Source organism: Phaseolus vulgaris, chromosome 6 (assembly GCF_051622355.1).
Source record: "Phaseolus vulgaris cultivar YP4 chromosome 6, ASM5162235v1, whole genome shotgun sequence".
Taxonomy (NCBI): domain Eukaryota; kingdom Viridiplantae; phylum Streptophyta; class Magnoliopsida; order Fabales; family Fabaceae; genus Phaseolus; species Phaseolus vulgaris.
Genome location: NC_143503.1, coordinates 13653749 through 13668882, shown reverse-complemented (window position 1 = coordinate 13668882; position 15134 = coordinate 13653749). Strand labels below are relative to the sequence as shown.

Sequence of the window (15134 nt, the reverse complement as noted above, 5' to 3'; positions counted from 1 at the left end):
ATCTGTTCATCTCAAAATAAATAGATTTTTTTTCTCTGTCCTGTGATAAAACTGAATCTGATTGAAAATTTTAAAAGCTCAATTCACCCCCCTCTTGGACTTTGACATTATTGAACCCAACAATTGGTATCACGAGCTAGGACTTGTATTTTACTCAAGTTTTTGTGCAATATGTATGAGTTTAAAGTGCTTTTTGCTGATGGTTCGTCTATTAATAGAACCCCTATGTTCAGTGGAATGAATTATGCTTTCTGGAAAATTAGAATGAAAATTTTCATGGAATCTATTGCCTTTGGTATTTGGGAGGCTGTGGTTGATGGACCTCTTGTGCCAATGCAGGTTATCAAGGATGAAACAGTGAAGAAACCAAGATCTGAATGGAGTGAGATTGAGAGAAAGAAAGCTCAATATGATTCAATAGCAAAGAACATCATAACCTCTGTATTGACAATGGATGAATTCTTCATAATATCTCAATACAATTCTGCAAATGAAATGTGGGAAGTTTTGGAGGTAACTCATGATGGAACAAAGGATGTGAAGAGATCAAGAAATCACTCATTCATTCAAGAATACGAGCTTTTCAAGATGCAACCTGAAGAAACCATTGCTGATGTACAGAAGAGGTTTACCCACATTGTAAACCATCTTACTGCACTGGGAAAAGATTTTGACAAAGAAGAGCTCAATATAAGGTATTGAAATGTCTTGATAGGAGCTGACAACCCAAAGTAACTGCGATCTCAGAAAGCAGAGATCTGTCATAGTTGTCCACTGCTGCACTGTTTGGAAAATTAATGGAGCATGAGCTGAAGCTCAAAAGGCTTAAAGAGCAAGAAACAGTGGAAAGGAAAACTAAGGGACTGGCATTGAAAGCAAATGTTCAAAATGATATTAGTGAGGAGGCAGAGGATGTTGAACACGATGAAACAATAAGTCTACTCACAAAAAGGTTCAGCAGATTCCTAAAGAAGAAAGGCAGAGATAGGACTCAACAGAAAAGGAGGTATCCTAAACCGAATTAATCTAATTCTTCTAACTATACTTGCTTTGGTTGTGGTAAAATAGGACATATTAAGATGGATTGTCCAAACAATCAAACTAAAGATAAACCAGCCAGCAAGAAGGTTGAAAGAAGCAATAGGAGAAAAGCTTACATTTCTTGGGAAGAGAATGATATGAATCCACTAGCAAAGAAGAGATGATTCTTTGACATTCTATGGACTCAACTTGAGTTGGAGATAGCTTAGGCACTTATAATAGAATTGGATCAAGGTTCTATGTTTCAAGAACTCACCAAGACTTGCACCAAACACCAAACTCATATGGAGGAGCCATCTATTGTCAATTGAACCGAACAAATTGAGTAAAAAGGCAAAAGCACCGAACAAAATGAACAAAAAACAGAAATGCACCGAACAATTAAGCTAAAATTGAAGAAGAAACAACTATAAGCAACCAATGAACTAAGAACCGAAGCAAGCTGGAAAACAGAATGAATTGCCGAACCAAAAAAGGAAGCTAGACATGTTTTAGGAATTTCATATGAATATGGAGATGAAAGAAAGAAGAACTTATGGAGATGGATGCTTTGGTTTGATGATCACGCCACTTAAAGGATGAAGACTCCAAGATGAGTGAGCTAGTGCCGCCACTTGAGAGAACCAAATGCACTCAAGATAAGACAAAGTGAAGGAGAAGCAAGCTCTCACAAATTCTCTCTCAAATTGAGTAGAGTTTCTCTATTACTAATTTCTGTACCGCCCTGGTAGTCGGAAGTGATGACGTGGCATCAAGCTACAGTGTAGGCATGTTGACAAGGCGCCAGATTTACAGAAGGGAAGGAAGTCGGGGGGCTCGTGAAGTCGCCAATTATGAAGTTGGCGTGCTCCGATCTCCAGCATACCAGAACCGGCGATCACCCAGTTGAAGATGAAGTCGCCAGATGTAAACTCAGGCGACCAAGTGATTGGAGATCGCCAGAGCAAGCACATCGCCGAAGATGAAGGTGGTGCAGATTATGAAGGCGGCCGGCGAGACCACAGGGAAGGTGTACGAAGGCACCCTAACTCGCCAATTCCAGTAGAGATCACGCTCCCAAGTTAGCTATGCACTGGGCAGTACCATGCATAAGTAACTTAGCCAAAAGAGAGTCAGAAGCAGCGCCCAAGTCAAGGAGGCTCCAGATGATGGCACGTGTACGACTGGATGCGAGCCACGTGTCCAGGTCTGTAACTGCCAGGAGAGAGAAAGTGACCAGGTATTTAAGGGTTTCTCAACGAACTTTCGAGGTACGCACGTTCAGATTACACTCTTTACGCTTGCGAGTTCTTGAGCATACTGTGAGAGAGAACATTGCACGGTTCCTTGAGAGTTCTAGAGTGTTCTTGCTCTTAGTATTTGGTGGTTCGGTCACTGACTTGGGCGTTGGAGTGCGATCGGCCGCAGCGGCGCCGCTCTGTTCTTTTGCAGGTTCTTGAGGTGGATCTTGAAGAAGGATGGAGGTTTGAAGCGGTGCACACGTCGATCCTTTGACGAGGCAGGTTCCAACGTTCTGGTCAACAGGCAGGATCAATTTCCAATCTGAATTATGAAGGACCTAAGCCCTCCTTTTATAGGAGCAAGGGCTGGTCATTTACATAGCTTATTCCCTAAGCTACCTAAAATGCTTCTAAGCTTACGCCCCGCTTACTAAGCTCACTCCCCAAGCTTCTAGAATTTTCTAAACTAAAGCCTAGAGATGTTTTTACGAAAGAGGTGTCTAATGTTTCCCTCTAAGCATCTTTCTAAACACTATTCTATATTATTTACAATTTAAAAGAAACTATAAAGAGAGATATTTAATTGAAGTCCATTATTGAAAGCTTGAAGACTTCTCTGCCTTTAGGCTTGATCCTCTCTTTATTTTATGTCTTCTTTTAATTTTGAGAAGACTAGAAGGAAGAACTTCAAATGTGAGGGTGAATGCCTTCTTCCTTTGTTAATAAAAGCCTCCTTTATTTGATTCTCATCAGAGAATGAAGTGTCTTCAACCAGCAACTCTTCAACAGAAAGTGAAGAAACCAATCTATTAGTGACTTCTCCATAGAATCTGTCAATTATGATCAACTATTGGTTGCTTTCAAAGAAACGCATGATGAGGCAAATATGTTAGCTGTTATATTTAGTAAATTGCAAAAAGTAAATAATGTACTTGCACCTAAGGTAAAATCACTTGAGAAAGAACTGCATAAGGCTAAAACTAATCTTGTAAGTCTTGAATTGACATGTTTACATGCTTCTATAAAGATTTGTGAAAAATGTAAAAAGCTGGAAAAACAAGTTGAGTATTTGCTGAAAAATTTATCTAATTTTACTAAGGGTAGAGATAATCTTGAGTCTCTTATAGGTTCACAAAATGATGTTTTCAACAAAAATGGAATTGGCTATAATCCTGGAAAAGTAAACAATGTTAAAAAGCTTTCAAGTTTTTTTGTTCCAACAAAAACAAGGTTTTCATCTTTCAACAGTGGCAAAAAGGCATATCCTATTACTTGCTTTCATTGTATGCAATATGGACATACTTCTAGAACATGCATTGCTAGAAAAAAACCTTGTTCTTAAAAGCTTGGCCAAATGGCTTCCAAAGGAGAGGTATTAATCTCTGTTGGACCCTAGACTAAAAAGGGTACCATGTGCATTATCTCTGTTTTGTTTTGCAAAAAAGAAACAAGAGAAACTAGTGGTATTTGGACAGTGGATGTTCAAAACATATGACTGGTGACCTAACCAAGTTCACTAGCTTAAAACTCAAGACAGAGGGACTTCTCACTTATGGGGACAATAACCGTGGAAGAATCCTAGGAAGAGGAACTGTTGGAACTGGAAATTCAACCATCATTGAGAATGTGCTTTATGTGGAAGGACTTAGACATAGTCTTCTAAGTATCAGTCAACTATGTTACAAAGGGTACAAGGTAAACTTCAAGTCAAATGGGTGCACAATCTCACATGATTGATCTGGTAAGGTTCTGTTTACTGGTAAGAGAGTGAATAATATATATATCTTGGATATCCTGGAAATTGATTTTGAAAATGAATGCCTTTTGTCTAAAAGTGATGAGTCTTGGTTGTGGCACAAAAGGTTAGCTCACATTCACACTAATCACTTGAATAAATTGAAATCCAAGGATCTTGTTTCTGGTTTGCCTAATATAAAATTTTAGGATAACAGACTCTGTGATGCATGTGTGAAATGTAAACAAATCAGAACTTCCTTTAAATCAAAGGACATAATTTCTACTAAGATCCCTTGGATGTTCTGCATATGGATCTGTTTGGACCCTCTAGAGTTGCTAGTTTGGCTGGAAATTTATATGCATTGGTCATTGTTAATGATTATTCTAGATATACATGGACTCTCTTTCTTGCTTACAAAAGTGATGCTTATAAGGCTTTTAAGAAGTTGGCAAAAGTTCTACAAAATGAAAATGGTTGCTGTGTGAAATCAATTTGTAGTGATCATGGGGGTGAGTTTCAAAATGCTAAGTTTGAAAGGTTTTGTGAAAAACATGGGATATCACATAGTTTTTCAGCCCCTAGGACTCCCCAACAGAATGGTGTGGTTGAGAGGAAAAATAGATCACTAGAAGAATTTGCTAGGACTATGTTGAATGAATCTAAGCTACCTAAATATTTCTGGGTAGATGTAGTCTATACTGCAACTTATGTGTTAATAGAACCTTAATTAGGCCTATCCTTAAGAAAATACCTTATGAGCTATATAAGGGTAGAAAACCTAGTGTAAGTCATCTTAGAGTGTTTGGATGTAAATGTTTTGTAATAAATAATGGCAAAGAGAATTTGGGAAAATTTGATGCAAAATTTGATGAAGGAATTCATATTGGCTATGCTTTGAATGATCATGCTTATAGGGCTTTCAATAAAAGATTGCTAACAGTGGAAGAATCAATGCATGTTGTATTTGATGAATCTGATAATTACATGCCAAAACCTGTTTCAGATGACTTAGAATGTGATGATTTAAGATCTGTTTTGCATAAAAATGAATTGATTCATATAGATGTTGATGACTCACGTGTTGTCAAAGAACCTACTGTTTCTGCAGATTTACCAAAAGAATGGAAGACCCCAAGAGATTTCACCCTTGACAATGTCATTGGAAATATTGAAAAAGGTGTTTCAACTAGGAATTCTCTAAACAATCTCTATGAGACAATGACATTTGTTTCTCAAGAGGAACCTAAAAATCTGGATGAAACTCTCAGGGAAAACAACTGGATTCTGGCTGTGTAGGATGAACTGAATCAGTTTTCCCTGAATGAGGTATGGTTACTTGTGCCAAGAATACCTAAAATGAACATCATTGGAACAACGTGGATATTCAAAAGCAAGATGAATGAGCATGGGGTGATAACCAGAAATAAAGCCAGACTTGTGGCTAAAGGTTATAACCAAGAAGAGGGAATAGATTATGATGAAACATATGCACCAGTGGCTCGGCTTGAAGTTGTCCGAATTTTCCTTGCTTTTTCCTGCATAAAAGGATTCAAACTATTCCAAATGGATGTGGAGACGCTGGAGGGAGGGGCGATTCCTCGCACTTGGAACGCCACCCATCTCAAGTTTTACTACAGTTAAGGCATTGTAAGTAGCAATTAACTCCAACAGTTTAAGATGTATCAGTTTAAACAATTTTTCAAGGGGGCACTCTTTTTTTCCTAAGGAGGGTTTTTAATGAGGCCACCCAATAAAGAAGGTTTCGAAGTTTCCCAGTTATTAAGTTTGCATGCTGTTTGTTTTTCAAGTTTGTAGAGAAAGACTCTATTGCCCTTGTGTAGTTTAAAAATGGTAAATCCAAATCGCATGCATCCAGTACAAAATTTTCGAAACATGAAGTTCTAAACCCTCATCGCCACTCGGCGATTGGAGGTGTAAGTTTAAGTTTTTAAGTCCTCACCGCCACGCGGCGATCAGAGGCACAAGTATTAAAAATTTTTTGATCGCCACCAGGCGAGAAAAAGAGATTTAAAAGACCTCCCCGCCTTGAGCGAGCGTAGGCGAGAAAGAGATTTAAAAGACCTCCTCGCCTTGAGCGAGCGTAGGCGAGAAAGAGATTTAAAAGACCTCCCCGCTTTGAGCGAGTGTAGGCGAGAAAAGATTAAAGTCCTCCTCGCCCTGAGCGAGCACGGGCAAGAACAGATCACAAGACCTCTTTGCGTGAGCGAATTGAGGCAAGTTGAAAGCCGTCAGTACATCCGGGGGAGGAGGAGATGTAACCCTTGGGCAAGTTGAGGCATCAGGAAAAGTCCTTCTCACCCTCGAGTGAGTTCAGGCAAGATGAAACTGAAAGGTCAGGGGTGTTAACAATCTCAAGTATGGGAAAGGAGGGTTGGAGAAGAACTCTTTTTCCCTTGAGTGAGACACCAATTGATCATTCACATCACCAATATTGACCTAGTAAGACCAGTTAAATTAGAAGTTAAAGGGTGGTTGGGGAGGTTCGCAGAGGGCACCCCACCACCCAAATCATTGTTCTGAAACTCAGGGAGGTAGAGAAGGACCCGAAAGACGGCTCTACCCCCAGATGAGGGAACAATGATGTAAGTTATCTTAGGGTAAAGACTTGGGGAAGGTAGAGAGAGATCCGAAAGACAGCTCTCCTCCCAGATGAGCAAAGATGAAATCAGAAGGTGGTCCCGCAGGGGACGTTTTCAGTTAAAAGGAAGATGACGTCGCCAGAAGCTCATGGTTTGGGATTGAAATAGAAAGAGAATCGCATGGCGAGGGCCGCATCAACGAAATTCTGGGCGACGATGTAGAAATGCCTTTGGCCCTTGGTAGATCGGGCGAGAGAGGTTTCAGATACTAAGATCGACCTAAGCCCTTTTTTTCGAGTAAGTGATTTCGTATTAAACGTTATTGTTTTGAATTAACCGTTTGTTTAAGCTAAGGTGGTTTGCAGAGAGTTAAGAACCGGTTGGTACAAAGTACATTGAGTTGGGAAAAAACCATCTAGTTAAACCAGTCGATTGCACGGCAGATAAATTAGAATTTATATATATATATATATATATATATATATATATACGTGCACATGAATATCGAACAGCTCGAACAAAGTGAAAATTATTACATATAGACCAGGGTAAACACAAGAAGTTTCAAGGCGATAAGTCAGCTGGGGGTACGATCTTGCCGTCCACCACTTCATTGTACACTGAAAGCTCCGAAGGTCAAGATCAGGAAATTTACAGGTGAACTGCTCCAAAGCCCGAAGTAAGAACTTGGGCAGCCTCAAGCTGAAGGTCGTCGATCTTTGCCTTGAACCCGTTGTTCTCTTCGCGAACCTGGGTGACTTCAAGTTCAAGTTCGTCGACTTTCTTCTTGAATCTGTTGTTCTCCTCGCGAACTCGAGCAAGCTCGGTGGCCATTTCGCTCAGCTCTTTGGTTGCCTTATCCCAATCTTGTTCGACCTTACCCAGAAGAGTCTCCCTCTCGATCGACCTCTTCTCTAGGTTGGCCATCCTTTGGGCGTCGGTTTTCTTTGCCTCCTCCAGCGTGGCAATTCTCTCCCTCAGAGGGACGATCCTGTTCTCCATCTCGACGGCGTCCTGGATTTTGTCGTGAAGCTTCTTGCGCAGTTCTTTATTGTCTTTGCGCACGCTTTGAAGCTCGTCCTTGAGAGCGTTTTCGACCCGCAAAAACTCGAGGCCTTGCCACCTCCTGATGGACCCGATTATCAAGTTCGAACTTCTCCAAGGAGTCCCTTAGCCCTTCGCCGACGATTTGGGGAAGACAATCGTCAACCATGGAACTTAGGCGCACGGTGAAGGACTTCAAGGCTTCCTGGAGAGGAGCAGGAAGGCTTGAGGTTGGTGGAGGAGGCGGAGGTTGGTGCTCACCACCACCCTCACAAGGTTGGATAGCGGGGGGAGCCTCGAGGCGTGGTGGTGAGACAGGAAGTTCTTCGGCGGCTTGGGAAGAGGCTTGCGTATCAGCAAGTTGCTCAGGAACAGCTTCAGCAACTGAGGCGTTCGAAGCGAGAACATCCCCGGCGGACTCGAATGGCGTGGAGGCGCTGGGGGGGTTCTCAGCATAGTTTGGGGCGGCGCTCTCAATTGTTGAGGGCTCGATCACAGCCCTCCTCTTCCTCTTGCAGACTAGCCCGTCCTCGGTGCTTTCGTCTGCCTCTTCGTCTGACACTACCCTGGGGGCTTTCCTCTTAGCCTTCTTGAGGGGTAGTTTCTTGCGCTGGGGGGCTGGAAGAGCAGCAGCTGCGGGTGGACCGGCTGGCGAAGATTGGCCTTGGGCAGCGACGATCTCCGCGACAGAGTTTAGGACCGTTTGGGAGCCCGCCGCAAGCTTGTGGGACTTGGCTATGGCGCGTAGTTCAGCCATCCTATCCTTCCCCAGCATCATATCTGAATTAGTGGCCCACAGTTACCAACCAGCACAAAAATCCGGTAGTTAACAATGCGCAGAAAGATAAGCAATATAAGACAATGCATGGGGGAAGTTAAAACCACACACAAGTCAGAACAGCAACATCAAAGTAAAGACAGGGCGATGCAAGTGTAAGCTAAGGGAACTCAAGGACTTAAGGACAAACCTATGTGAACGTCTAGCTGGCCTTCGAGAAACTCGTAGGTGATGATGGAGGAAGTGGGCAGAGTCACGTTGGAGGAGGCGACTCTTTTCTAGAAACCGCACAAGTCCTTGTCGAGCTCTCCCATTTTTTCTAGCCCCCTGGCCTTCCTGAAGCTCGACTCCTTCTTTCCCTTGTTCACCCAATACAAGGGGAACCCGTCAAGAAGGGAAGGGTCTTGGTCGCTGCAGCAAACACGCACGAATTTCCCCTTCCAGTCCTTATAGGATTGCTGGAAGATGGAGAGAATGGACCTCCCAGCGACCCCATTGAGGCTAACCCATAGACGATCGCCCGGGTTCTTGGCCTCGAACAGGTAGAGGAACACATCCACCGAGGCCGGATGTCCCAAGTGCGCGCAGATAATTTGGTAAGCCCGGACGAACGCCCAGCTGTTGGGATGAAGCTGGGCGGGGGCTATGTCGAGCTCGGTCAAGAGCTCCCTCTCAAAGCGTGTGAAGGGAAATCGAAGCTTGACCTTCTTGAACATAGTGGTGTAGACAAAGCAGAAAGGGGCGTCGTCGCTCCCCTGATTATCGGTGCAGATGGGCTCACCGGGAGGACAAGGGCGCACAGATACTTTGTCATCGTGCTCTTTGCTGAAAGAGAGGTGATCCTGATCACCTTTCTTGAGGCGAAGGATATCGCGATCAGAGTTGACGGATGAAGTCTCACCCAACAGGGTTGCGGAGGCCCACGGATATAGTCGTTTGTAGTCTGGAAGAGGCCTCACCATCGCGCTGGGTTGTGGTGGGTTTGGTTGTGGTTGGCTGGGTCGAGAGGACATGGGTCTCGCGACTCGGTTGGAAGGGACGTTAGGATCCCTTGGGGGGTCACGGGAAGAGGAAGGGTTTTCCGTTACGGGTTTTCGTCGGAGGGTTGCGAGGAGATGGAGGAGGGTTTGGTGTGATTTTCGAACGAGCCATCGAGGAAGCTGCAAGAAGATGAAAAGGGAAGATATGAGAGTTCGTAAACAGAGAGACTTGACAGAAGAGAAGGAGATGGAAGAACAAGGGGGGCTCGCAGAGAAAAGGTTCAGAAACCCTAAACGCAGAAAAGAGAAAACATCCCACAACGTATGCTCCATACAGTTAATGGATGATGCAAACCGATTAAAATGCAGCAAATATCAGTAGAAGTGATAAAAAAGTTACCTTTAGATGATCAGAAGAGTATTCAGAAAGATGGTGGTTGGGGGAATCGGAGCGTTCGCTGGAGCGTTTCGAGAAATTGAAGAGAGGTAGAAAATAATGAAACAGTGAAATGGCGCGAAGTGTTTAAGAGTTTCAAACGTTGCGAGAAGCGCAAACGACAATGAATAATGGTCGTTGATGAGTCCACGTGTTGAATGATCGAAGGAGTTGGTGAAGTGTCAAGTCAGTGAACAGTACGAGCGCCAACGCGCAAAGCCACGTAGGCCGCCAGATTTAAACCTCTTTAGTCTTCTCGCTGAACAAGTCGCAGCTCGAGACTGGGGGGCTTGTGTACCGACCAGGTCATCGGGTATGATGACGTGTCTAGCACGTGACTACGTGAGGCGTGCTTAGCAGAGCACGTGGCTAGAGAAGGGCGAGTGGTTCAGAAGCTAGTGTAGTCGCCGCTCGTGGAAGCGGCGTGCTACAACGTACATGATCGGTTGTCGCCGAGAGTGTATGACATTGACGTGTTAGACGATTGGCGACCGGGTGGTCTGACATCGCCGCAAAAAGCACGTCGTCGGATTTCCCAGCAGACTTAGTTAAGGTTGCTGGAAACTTAGGTGAGTAAGTCCGAACGTGTAAGTCCAATAAGATGAGGATTGCGCCAGCATGGGGCATGGAGGTCGAGTAGGTTGAAGGGAACAACTTGCCCATCATCGACAAGATTCCCAGAGTGGACATTCGCCGGTGGCAAGGTTCCCTCAGCTGGAACATGCACGGCGTAGCAATAAGGAAGGTGCCACTAACGATAAGCGGTGTCATAGAAATGGTGCATTTTGCTGCACCCGATACTCGCCTTGTCGGGTAGTGTTCCAGAGCATATTGCGTGCTAGCTTACTTCTTGAACAAAGGACTTAGCCGCGCGACTGGCTACTACACAGAAATAACGCTCAAGTTGCCTCCAACCCAGATGGCGACACGTGTAGGGTTGGATGCGGTATGAGAATGACGCTCGAGTTACCCTAGCTCAGATGATGACACGTGTAGGGCTGGCTGCTACCTGCTATCCCAGCCCAGATGGCGACACGTGCAGGGCTGGATGCGAGCCACGCGTCCAAAAGCATAACGGCCTGGAGAGAGAAGAAACCTAGCTATAAAGGTAAACTTAACAGAATTTGCAGAGGTACGTTTTCCATTACGGCTCATTGCTAGGGTTGTGTGCCCTTTAGTACGGTTCTACAGAGAATATTTTCTCTGAGTTTTTGGGTGTTCTTGTGACTGACTTGAGCGTCGGAGCGCCACCGGCCGCAGAGGCGCCACCTTGTGTTTTCAGGTTCTCAGAGAGGCTTTCTGTGGTGTGGACTTGAAGAGCACGTGGAGTCAAGCTGGTGAGGAGGTTCGTGACGAGGCAACGCTCTAGCGCTAAGTCAACCGGCAGGAACAGGAATTAATGTGAACATTGCTTGCTGATCAATTCACTTAATATCAGGAACTCACATCTCTGAACTACTGGTTCGTTAATTGAAGAAGAAAAATAAATCTTTTAATATCAAAATAAATAGATTTTTTTTCTCTGTCTTGTGATGAAACTGAATTTGATTGAAATTTTTAAAAGCTCAATTCACCCTCCCTCTTGAACTTTGACATTCTTGAACCGAACATCACCAACTTCCTTTTCACGCATTCATCATTGCCAACACATGTTCTCTATTCAATTTCCTTCACACTTCAATCATGTCTTTCGCTGCCTCTCATTCCTCACTTCCACAAGTATGAACCATGATTCACATGACCACTGTAACTTACTCACTAATCCCCTTATCCTTTATTTTTAAATTTCCTTCTATAATACACCCTCCATATATTGTTCTTATTTTCTTGCGTAACACAATGTCAATTAAGATATAATATACGAATAAGTGTTGGATTATATCATTCAGAGATTAGGTAATAGATCACCCAATATTATTTCAATGCAAAGAACACACCCAATATTATTTCAATGCAAAGAACACATACAATAGTTCACTTATTCATCTGCTGGCAGTGCAAGTTAATACATTAATTGAAGAAAAGGATTGTTATCCCAGTAAACTTAATCATAGAAACAGGAATCAAATAGCATTGTGGTGAAAAACTTCCTTCATTAATTTGTAGAAGTTGTTGTAAGATGATCCTCCAATATCAGTAGCTCTTATTGCTTTCTTCTTCCATTCTAAGGATTTTTGTCTCATTTGCATTCCTTTTTCTCCTTTCAACATTTCTGTCACAAGCTTTGTTATCTCTTCTCTCTTCACATCATGATTAACTTCCATTCCTATCCCCCAATTCGCAGATACATACCTAGAATTTGTTTGTTGCTCAGCAAAGAAAGGCCAACAAATCATAGGCACACCGGCAGATATGCTTTCAAGTGTAGAATTCCAACCAGAATGGGTTAGAAAGACCCCAACAGATGGATGAGAAAGCACTTGCTCTTGCATGCACCAACTTGTTATATATCCTCTATCCTTGATCTCATCAAAGAAATCTTGTGGCAAAGTTGCAGAATCATCTGCTACTATATCTACCCTTTTTATCCATAAGAAAGGTAGCTTGCTATTTGCTAGTCCCCAAGCAAACTCTTTCAAGTGATGATTTGACATTATTGTAATACTTCCATAATTAACATATATCACCGAGTTAGGTTCCCATTTGTCCAACCATGTTAAGCAGTTTGAGTCATTCTTCCATAAACTTGACCCAACTGACACGAAACCCTTTTCTTTCTCAGGAAAATGCCTACCAAGCAAGTCAAGTGGACCAATGGTATATATGTTTGGGTTCTTTTCCCTAAGGGCATCAAGGGCTTCTCCATCCAGGTCTTGGAATGTGTTTATAATGATTGAAGAAGATCTCAAACAATTTCTTGCCTCAGAACCCAAGAAATCAAACATAATATCATCCAACGTAGTGACTCTAATAAAGCTTGGAATGTCCTTCAGTCTAATATTTTTCATTCCAGAGATCCAATCTAAATTTTGATCCAAGGTGCCATCAATCTCAAAATTTTCATCTAAATATTAGACAAAAATAAATTATATAAGATAAATTCACCTTTTCATAAATATAATAAAAAGATTTGTTGTAATCTTAGATGAAAATGACTCTTTTTTTAAGAAGAAATGCTAAAAGAAACTTACTTAACAGTGCAATATTGAACGAAAGTTACTATTAAAATTTGGATTTTTAATTGGCTGGGTCAACTATTATATGTACAGTGTTGATTCCCTCTGAACAAGAAAATATAGTTAAGTTTCCTCGAATTCAACTGTTTGTGGTATGAAACTTTGAATACTTGAATCGAGTCCTATTATATATATATATGAACAAATGTTAATATTAGGTATTTTTTAAGTATAAATTATAGTGATATTAGGAGTGGAAGAGCCTTGTAGAGGAATCACTCTTGTTCTTACCAAACTTACTAAACTGAAAAAAATAGCTCTCCGCATAATATGTCATTATTCTTCCTTCTATATAATATAAAAATATTTTAACATCCTAAAAAATCATAAAGTCTCGCTGTAATAGTTTCTTCTTTACTACAATGAAAAAGTTTAAAATTTGGTCAATAAATAAAAAAATAATTTCATATAAAATTATAAGAACAAAAAATATACTTATCTCTTAATTTTATATAAGTAATCACGAAAAAGAACAGCAACATAAAAACAAAAACGTACCTTTGAATGGAACAATGCCTCTTTGAACCAAATCATCGTATTGCAAGTATCCCACAAAACCACATGCTGAGGCTGTCCAAATTTGAACTTCTGGTATACCCAAATCCTTCGCAACTTTTCCAGCAAAGCCCATAACCCCATCAGCAATTATGCAACTAATTGGAGGAACGTTGCCCGAAGAATTCAGCTTCAACACCAAGTCTTTGAAAGGGCCATAACAAGTTTTTCTAGTTGAATCACAGAGCATTGGAATGTCCTGAGTTGCATCCTTATCAGAAGGTGGCAATCCATCTGGTATTGTCTCAAATACGAAATCTGGAAGACCCTTAACAAAGTCTGCTCCATGGGACCTAACAAAACGGTTGTGGTTGAACTCAGTGTTCACATAGGTTATATGGAAACCCATGCAATGAAGGAGTTTGGCGAATTTCATGATGGGTTTTACATGGCCCTGCGCTGGATATGGTACACACACAGCGTGAGGCTTTGATCTTTCAAGGGAGTCCATTTTCTATGTGGAATGTTCAAATAACAGACCTCAACACAAAAACAAGAATGGGTAAAGGATAAGGTAGTGAGTGTAGTGCGTAGTTTAGCTTCCATCATTCGATCTTATATAAAGAAAAAAGTGATAAATTTCAATTATATTTAATTCAAACAAACTGTTAGCATAAAAAATAATTAGATGCCAATCTTTTATAAATAAATAAATAACGTCATACATAGTTCGTCACGTTGGGTATTTAAATACAAAAAAGTTATTTTGACCACTGAAAAAGCAAACCACTCACTTTATAAATTATTATAATATATATAATAGTATTTTAAATTAAAAAATAAAATAAATATAGTCAAAATATTAATTTGTTGAGTGAATGCGTTTTACGTGTGAAACTATATATGAATCATTTTTCTCTTTCGTGGGGTGTGGCCAGAGACTAAAGAAGCTTTGCGGTATCCTTAACTAGAAGAATAGAAATTAGACATAAAATAGATAATTAAACTTTTGCATTTTAATTATCTAAATACTTTTATTGTAATTTATTATCTAAAATACTTCATGTGTAATTATTAGTTGGCTAATTGACATATGATTATTTTGTTTAATGAGATTTCTTCCCAAGTCAAGTTTGTTAAGATTTTTCGTATGGCTAACAAATAAGTAAATAATTAAATTAAGTATTTAAAGAGTATTTTAACCTCTTTATAGAGTAAAGTTTAGGCACACCAATCTAAAAACTCATATTTTTATAAAAAAAAAAAACATCTAGTTCACAGTAGTAGATGTCAAACACCACTACCAGAAAAAAAAAAAAAAATTAAGGGAGATTATTTAGTGAAGGTTAATATAACCTTGATTCAATTAACAAAAGTTTTTGTTATCCTTCATTAAGTTTTTATTATAAAACCTCAGCAAAATAATGGAGATTTTTTAACTTCCGTTAAATTTCAAAGGTTTATTCTAAAATTTCAGCAAAATAATAGAGGGTTTTTTAACTTTCAGTAAGTTCCAAAGGTTTATTCTACAACCTCGACAAATTAACGGAAGTTTTTTTATCCTTTAAGTTTCAAAGGTTTATTCTAAAATCTCAACAAAATAACGGAGTTTTTTTTAACCTTTGT

General features: G+C 40.9%; 2 protein-coding genes across 2 annotated transcripts; one reads left to right on the top strand and one right to left on the bottom strand.

Moving 5' to 3' along the window:
• Positions 1 to 264: 264 nt before the first annotated feature.
• On the top strand, positions 265 to 702 carry LOC137833262 (uncharacterized). The gene has a single exon (XM_068641623.2). The coding sequence runs from the start codon at positions 265 to 267 to the stop codon at positions 700 to 702; it is 438 nt and encodes a 145-aa protein (XP_068497724.2).
• Positions 703 to 11751: 11049 nt separating this feature from the next.
• LOC137830981 (linamarin synthase 1) lies at positions 11752 to 14103 on the bottom strand. The gene is made up of 2 exons (XM_068638435.2): positions 13512 to 14103; positions 11752 to 12841 (listed from the first exon to the last, which is right to left on the bottom strand). Exons 1-2 carry the CDS (start codon positions 14017 to 14019, stop codon positions 11901 to 11903), a joined length of 1449 nt encoding a protein of 482 aa, XP_068494536.2. The 5' UTR covers positions 14020 to 14103; the 3' UTR covers positions 11752 to 11900.
• Positions 14104 to 15134: the final 1031 nt, after the last annotated feature.

Coding starts and splice junctions, on each gene's coding strand:
- LOC137833262 (XM_068641623.2), top strand. CDS start 265: ATGAAAATTTTCATGGAATCTATTGCCTTTGGTATTTGGGAGGCTGTG.
- LOC137830981 (XM_068638435.2), bottom strand. CDS start 14,019: ATGGACTCCCTTGAAAGATCAAAGCCTCACGCTGTGTGTGTACCATAT. Junction 12,842..13,511: donor AGGCATTGTTCCATTCAAAG/GTACGTTTTTGT, acceptor TCTAATATTTAG/ATGAAAATTTTGAGATTGAT.